The sequence below is a fragment of the Chenopodium quinoa genome, unplaced genomic scaffold (genome assembly GCF_001683475.1).
Source record: "Chenopodium quinoa cultivar QQ74 unplaced genomic scaffold, ASM168347v1, whole genome shotgun sequence".
NCBI lineage: Eukaryota > Viridiplantae > Streptophyta > Magnoliopsida > Caryophyllales > Amaranthaceae > Chenopodium > Chenopodium quinoa.
The window spans coordinates 10,196-17,442 of record NW_018742990.1 but is presented as its reverse complement, the minus strand read 5'-3'; the positions used below and the strand labels follow the sequence as shown (position 1 = coordinate 17,442).

At 44.7% G+C, this 7,247-nt stretch overlaps 1 protein-coding gene across 1 annotated transcript; it reads right to left on the bottom strand.

Moving 5' to 3' along the window:
• Positions 1-6,230: 6,230 nt before the first annotated feature.
• Positions 6,231-6,881, bottom strand: LOC110729784. Its single transcript, XM_021909559.1, has 2 exons — positions 6,594-6,881; positions 6,231-6,524 (listed from the first exon to the last, which is right to left on the bottom strand). Exons 1-2 carry the CDS (start codon positions 6,879-6,881, stop codon positions 6,231-6,233), a joined length of 582 nt encoding a protein of 193 aa, XP_021765251.1.
• Positions 6,882-7,247: the final 366 nt, after the last annotated feature.

Genomic DNA, 7,247 nt, shown 5'->3' with positions numbered 1-7,247 from the left:
CAAGGGAACGGCTATCCGAAACACGATGCCGGGGCAATGGTCTATCTGAAGTACAAGGCATCACTATGCAATACTTCAGACATGCAACCACCACCCGGAACTGATTCATCCGAAGTACAATGCATCACTATGCAATACTTCGAGGCTTTATCATTCCCTATTTTTTAGGCTATGTTTTGGATGCGCCTATGACCTTTTTTCCCAGAGGAACAGATTCATCCGAAGTACAAGGCATCACTATGCAATACTACGGGCTTTTATCTTTTATCCTCCTTTTGGCAGGTTTTATGGTTTGCTGAGGTATAATGCATCACTATGTAATACCTCGGACAACGCCGAATGAAAACCTTGAATTTTTGCAAAAACCATAGAAGATAGAGAGAAAATAGAAATGCGTCTGAATTTTAATGAATGGTGGCTCGAAGGCCTTTTATTGATAAGAGATAACACACTTACATAGATTATTCGCCCCCGTAGGGACTTACACATGGTATCTTTTAAGTACATCAGCGTTCCAGTGGTTTTTCAGCTCAATGCCATCCAACTGCCGAAGTCGGTATGTGCCTGGCTGAAGCTCATCATATATTTCATAGGGTCCCTCCCAAGTTGCTGAGAGTTTACCATGAATGCGGCCTTTTTGCACAGCAGCAGCATTCCGAAGAACCAGGTCTCCAACTTTAAGAAGCCTTTGATGGACTCTTCGGTTGTAAAATTTGCTGATTCTCTGCTCATATGCAGCCATTTTGTCCCGAGCCGAATCTCTGATCTCATCCAGGAAATCAAGGGTCTCTTTCATGAGCTGCTCATTTTCCTTGGCTGAGAAGAGATTTACTCGTAGACTCTCTGAGCCAATTTCCACTGGAAGTACAGCTTCAGATCCATATACCAACTCAAAAGGTGAATGTCCTGTCGCTTCTTTTTCTGTTGTCCGAAGTGACTAAAGGGTTCTAGGAAGTTTCTCTAACTACTTGGATTTTTGATCTTCAACTTTCTTCTTGAGAGCGTTGAGGATTTGTTTATTTGCAGCTTTGACTTGACCGTTGCTCTGCGGATGGCAGACTGCAGAATATGCCAGTTTGATGCCGAACTGGTCTGTGTACTGCTTCAGCGGAAGATTATCGAATTGCCTCCCATGATCAAAGACAAAAACCCTCGGAATCCCGAAACGGGTTATAATGTTCTGCCATATGAATTTCCTGACGGTTTGCTCTGTAATGTTCGAAGCAGCCTCGTCTTCGATCCATTTGCTGAAGTAGTCAATGCCAACTATCAACCATTTCTTCTGATAAGGAGCCTCGGGAAATGGTCCCAATATATCCAACCCCCATTGAGAGAATGGATGAGGATTCAGGATTGGCTGAAGATCTCGGGATGGCCGATGAATAACTGGTGCAAATTTTTGGCATTTTTCACATTTTCTGGCCAGATCTTTTGCTTCAGCGATCATGGTTGGCCAAAAGTACCTAGCCCTTAGTGCTTTATGGGCTAAGGTTTTCCCCCCTATGTGATTCCCTCAGATGCCGAGGTGAATTTCCCGAAGGACATAGTCTGCATCTGTTGGTCTTACACATTTCAGTAATGGGGAAGAAAAGGATTTTTTAAGAAGTTCGCCCCTGAAGACAACGAATCTTGAGCTGATTCTTTTTATCTTGGAGGCTAACTTTCGGTCTTCGGGAAGCTCATCCCTAAGTTTATAAGCTAAGATGGGGTCCATCCAGCTAGGTTCAGGTGCAGCACAACATACATTCATAGATTCGGCTATGCTTTTTTCTCGGCGCACCTCCACATATACAGACCGGTTCAACTTAGTTAAAGTTGAACTCGTAAGCTTGGAGAGTGCGTCGGCTTGAGCATTTTGACCCCTTGGGATCAGCTCTATTTCAAAAGATCTCAGATTCGCAATGACAACTTTGATCTTTGTGAGGTAAGCCACCATTGAAGGTTCTTTGGCTTCATATTCCCCTCTGATCTGATTTGCAACAAGTTGAGAGTCTATCTTCAGACAGACATGTTCGGCTTCCAACGCCATGCACAATTCTAAGCCGGCAATTGCCGCTTCATATTCAGCTTCGTTGTTTGAGGCCTTGAATGAAAATTTAAGTGCATATTCGAAGGATTTGCCTTCAGGAGAGGCTATGACGACCCATGCCCCCGAACCATTCACGGTGGAGGATCCATCCGTGAATACGGTCCAAACTCTTTTTCCCTCGTCAAGTGTCTCTTGATAAGAACACTCGGCTAAGACGTCTGCCAAGGCTTACGCCTTGATAGCTGTCCTCGGCTGGTAGCTGACACTGAACTCGGTGAGCTCGAAGGCCCACTTCGTTAGTCTGCCTGATTTTTCTACCTTGCCGAGGACTTTCTCCAGCGGCTGATCAGTTAGGACCACTATTTGATGGGATTCGAAATAGGGTCTTAACTTCCGAGCAGCTACCACTACTGCGTATGCAACTTTTTCAAGTAGGGGGTAGCGTAACTCGGCATCTGTTAGAGTGTGGCTGACAAAATAGATCGGCTGCTGAGTTTTTTTCATTTTCCTTTAGCATCACCGCGCTTACTGTGGCTGGACTGACCGCCACATATAAGTACAATATTTCTCCCTCGGCTGGCCTTGCCAGCGTAGGGAGTTGAGCTAAGTGCTCGTGGAGTTGCTGAAAGGCTTGCTTTTGCTCGTCTCCCCAGCTGAGCTCTTTTGAATTTGGTATTTTGAGCGCTTTGAAGAAAGGCAGTCCTTTGTCCGAGGCTTTTGAGATAAACCTGGACAGGGCAGCCATGCTGCCAGTTAGGCGCTGAACATCCCTTCTTGTTTTCGGCTCGGGGAGGTCAAGAGATGCTTGTACTTTGGCGGGATTGGCATCAATCCCTCTCTTGATAACCATGAAGCCGAGGAACTTGCCTGATTTCACGCTGAAGACACACTTCTTCGGATTCAGCTTCATTTGGTGTTTATGAAGGGTGGCGAAGGTCTCTGCCAAGTCCGTAACATGGTTTTCATTTTCTTTGCTTTTGACGATAGAATCGTCCACATAAACTTCCATGTTACGGCCTCTTTTCTCGGCAAACACCTGATCAACCAGCCTTTGGTATGTTGCCCCCGCATTTTTCAATCCGAAGGGCATCATCTTGTAATTGTACACCCCAGAACTTATGATGAATGCCGTTTTGGCTCGGTCATCGGGGTGCATGAAGATCTGATGATATCCAAAAAATGCGTCCATGAAGCTGAGCAAGGCATGACCACTTGTAGAGTCTACTAACTGATCTATCCTCGGCAGAGGATAGGAGTCTTTCGGACACGCCTTATTCAGATCCGTAAAGTCAACGCACATTCTCCAACTACTGTTTGCCTTCTGAACCATAACCACATTGGCCAGCCACTCAGGATATTGACAAGGCTCAATGAACCCAGCATCTAAGAGCTTTCTGACTTCTTCTGCAATGTCTTGGTTCTTTTGTGCGGAATAATTCTGCTTCTTTTGCTTAATGGGTCGACATGCTGGGTTGACGTTAAGCTTGAGAGAGATGAGGTTCGGATTAATCCCGGGCATTTCTTCTGCCGAGAATGCGAACACATCACTGTTGGCTCGGAGGAGTTGGATAAGTTCAGCACGGACGTTCGGCTCAAGCCCTAGTTCGATGCTGACACATCTTTCTGAATTTCCCTCGGCCAACTCTATTGATTCATTCTGATTATCCAGTTCCATGGCTTTGGCACTGGATTCTTCTGATTCCGGCCTGCTGTCAATATCAACAGGCTTTCCAGAATTTGGCTGATTTTCTAAGTCTTTCGGCTCAGCTGAAGAACTAGCCTTTTCACCCCCTGGAGGTTTTTCTTCGAATGGGGTGCCTTGGGCCGAAGCACTTAAGCCTTTAGGCTTTTTCGCGCTGCGGTCCTGTTCTTTTTCTTCCTCATCATCATTGTCGCTGCGACGACCTTTGGATGGTTTGAGGTGATTACATTTTCGGGCCTCCTTTTGGCTGCCCTTTATTTTCTCGGAGCGTCCTTCGTCCGAAACATATATCATCGTTTGATGGTACGTCGAGACAACTCCTTGGATGCCGTGAATGAGGGGTCTCCCCATGATCACGTTATATGCAGAGGGGGTATTGGTAGGCGGTCACACACCTAACAAAAATAACAAAAACCTAACTAAACCTCCTAATATGTAGTAGGGTAAGTCAGGGTCGATCCCACAGAGAAGGTTAGACTAAACAATGGTTTCTATGAATTACAATAGCCGAATCAAGATAAAATAATGAGTTGAATAATATATACTATGAACTAACAAAATAAATCTAATAATAATAAAGACTCTAGAATTAAGTATTACCGCTAATAAAATCAATACAAGATAAATTCCTACCCCAATCAATTAATTATATGCTCAAGGGAAAAGTAATCCCTAAATAATACCAAGGACCTCTCTCGAGTATCAATGGCTTCTCTAACCCACAATCAAGCCTATTCTCATGGAATCATGCAAATTAGAGACATTAAGCACATTACTCTAACTTCCTAATTATCCATTCAACTACTCTCGTGATGAATATCAAACCCTTAATTGATCTATTCAAATCCGTTAAAACCCAACTCTCGCTGCGATTAAAACAATGGAATAATAACAATACTAATTATCTCTAATCTAGTATTGGCATAAGCGCAATCAATTAAGCATGAACAATATAAATAATTAATTGAGAATTTAAAAGAATAAATCAAGTATTAACCATATTAGGGTTCAACCTAAATCTAGAACAACAATCTACTCTAACATATTAACAAAAAAAAAACAAGAACAATAAATAATAAAGAAAACATGAATAAATAAAGAGATTAAAAGAAAATATCGAATCTTGAATTGAATTGAAGGTAGAAAGCTTGAATCTTGAATTACAAAAGTAAGGGAAATAAAAATAGAGAACTAGTTCTTAATAATAGGAATTGAAAAATAAAATAAACTTAATGAATAAAAGATAAAAAAGAAAAACAAGGCTAAAAAGATATATATACAAGCCCAAAAAGAAAAAAAAAAATCGGCCAAGCCTTGGCGCACAAGAATCCCAGGAGGCACGAACGTGCCTCTCCATCGGCACGGACATGCCTCTCTAGATATAAAAAACGCTGCAGAGTCTGTCTTCCAGGCACGGACGTGCCTGACTGCTGGGCACGGACGTGCCTGCTCTGCTGCGCGTATCACTCATCTTAAATCAGTTATAACTTCATATCCGGAGCTCCGTTTGAGGCGTGTAATATATCGTTGGAAAGGTCTTCAAGTCTACTTTCCAATGCAATTTGATCACTCCATTATCATTTGTATATCAAAATTTATGAGCATAATAGTGAACAGGTGTCATATTTGTCAAGTATTTCATCAACGTTTTGCTTCATTTCCACTCAATTACTCCGTTAATCTTGAAATACATCAAAAACAACAAAACTACCCATAAAAGCATCGAATCATCGAAACTAAACCAAATTACACCAAAATGGACTAAAACACTCGACTAAGCTAATAAAACCAACCAAAAATAAGCTAATAAATATGCACAAAACACAACTTATCAGGTATCCATGACTAGGAATTCAGCCATGATTCTCCGCACTGCTCGGCCCTTGCTGATGGTGACAGGAAGAAGGATCTTCCCATCTTGATATGATGAAGAGCCGTTGAACCCGGATACCGGGTAAGGTACCAGAGTCAGGTGTTTGGCTTCCATCTTCAGCTGGTCAAATGCTCCCCGAAAGAGAATATTCGCCCCGCTGCCGTCGTCGACGAGGGTTCGCCAGACGTTGCGGTTTACGATGCCCATCACTATTACTAATGGGTCATCATGGGGATACACCACCCCCTCGCAGTCTGCGGCTGTTAACAGGATGTTCGGCACCGGAGATTGAGGTAGCCGGAGCTCAGCATGATTTACTTGATGGGTTAAACCCCTTAAGTGACGTTTGGCTGCGCTTCGGGAGGTTCCTCCGAAAATAACAAGGATGTCAAGGGTGTCCTTGTCTTGTTGTTTGTCTTTTTTCCGGAGAAAGTCCAGATCCTGCCGAGAATTTCTCTCGGCTTTCTTTTCCTCGCGACGGTCCGCGAGGTATTTTTCAAGAAGTCTTTTCGAACCAGATCTTCGATCTGATCCTTCAGCTGAAGGCAGTCCTCGGTGCGATGTCCAGGAGATTCATGGAATTCGCACCATCGGTCCTTGCCCTTTTGTTGATTCCATGGAGGTAGCTACCGAGGCTTCTTGAACCTCCCCTCGTCCTTAGTCGTGCTAAAGATCTTAGTGCGGGGAAGAGCAAGGGGAGTGTATGAGTCGTATCTCCCTGCATAAGGGTCAAACTTCTCTTTCTTCGGCTCGGCAGCCGAAGACGGTTCTGAGGCCTTGGCCTTCCCTTTCCTCGGTGCCGGGCCCTCGGGCAGTTGCCCTCTCGATTTCCCAGCCCCAGAATGAGACTGAGATTTCGCTTTATTCCATTCTTCGGCTCGGATGAACTTATCCGAGCCGTCCAAAGCTTCCTCCAAGGTCTGCGGGGGATGCATGACCATGAAGTCAAGGAACTTTCCAGCTTGTAGACCGTTCCGTAGTGCAAATACGGCAAGGCCCTGGTCTAGATTTGTAATTCTGGATGACTCGTTGCTGAAGCGAGTCAGATAGTCACGGAGGCTTTTATCCTCAGCTTGATGCAGGCTCATCAGCTCTGCAGTTGTCTTCTCTCGGCAATTAGCTGTAGAAAACTTGCTCTTAGACTTGTTGGAGAGATCCTGCCAACTAGAAATTGAGCCTTCTTTTACCCCTTTGGTGATCCACGTTTGTGCAACACCTTTGAGGGTCGTTGGAAAATACTTACACCAGGTAGCCTCAGACTTGGGGTTCAGATACATGTGCCCTTCGTATGAGGCAATGTGATCCTTTGGGTCCGAGGTACCGGTCGTAAGTAATGTGCGCCGATATTTTCACCGTGGGCACATGCTCTTCCAATATCCAACTTTGGAAGGGCGAGCTCGTAGGGACCATGACGGCCTTCCCTTTGTCCCTGGCTGAGGGGACCTCGCTTCTCCCTCTCATAGAGGTGGATGTGGTTCTTGTCCCCAGTCGAGACAGTTCAGGGTGCGCCGGTGTCTCCCCTGGGAAGGTGAGACGACTGCGTACGTCCACCTCCCTTGAGCCTACGCGTTCGTGAACGCTTCGGCGAGCGGACTTCGTGAATTCGGAGGTAGTGTTGCTGCTCCGAAAACTCATGGAATTCT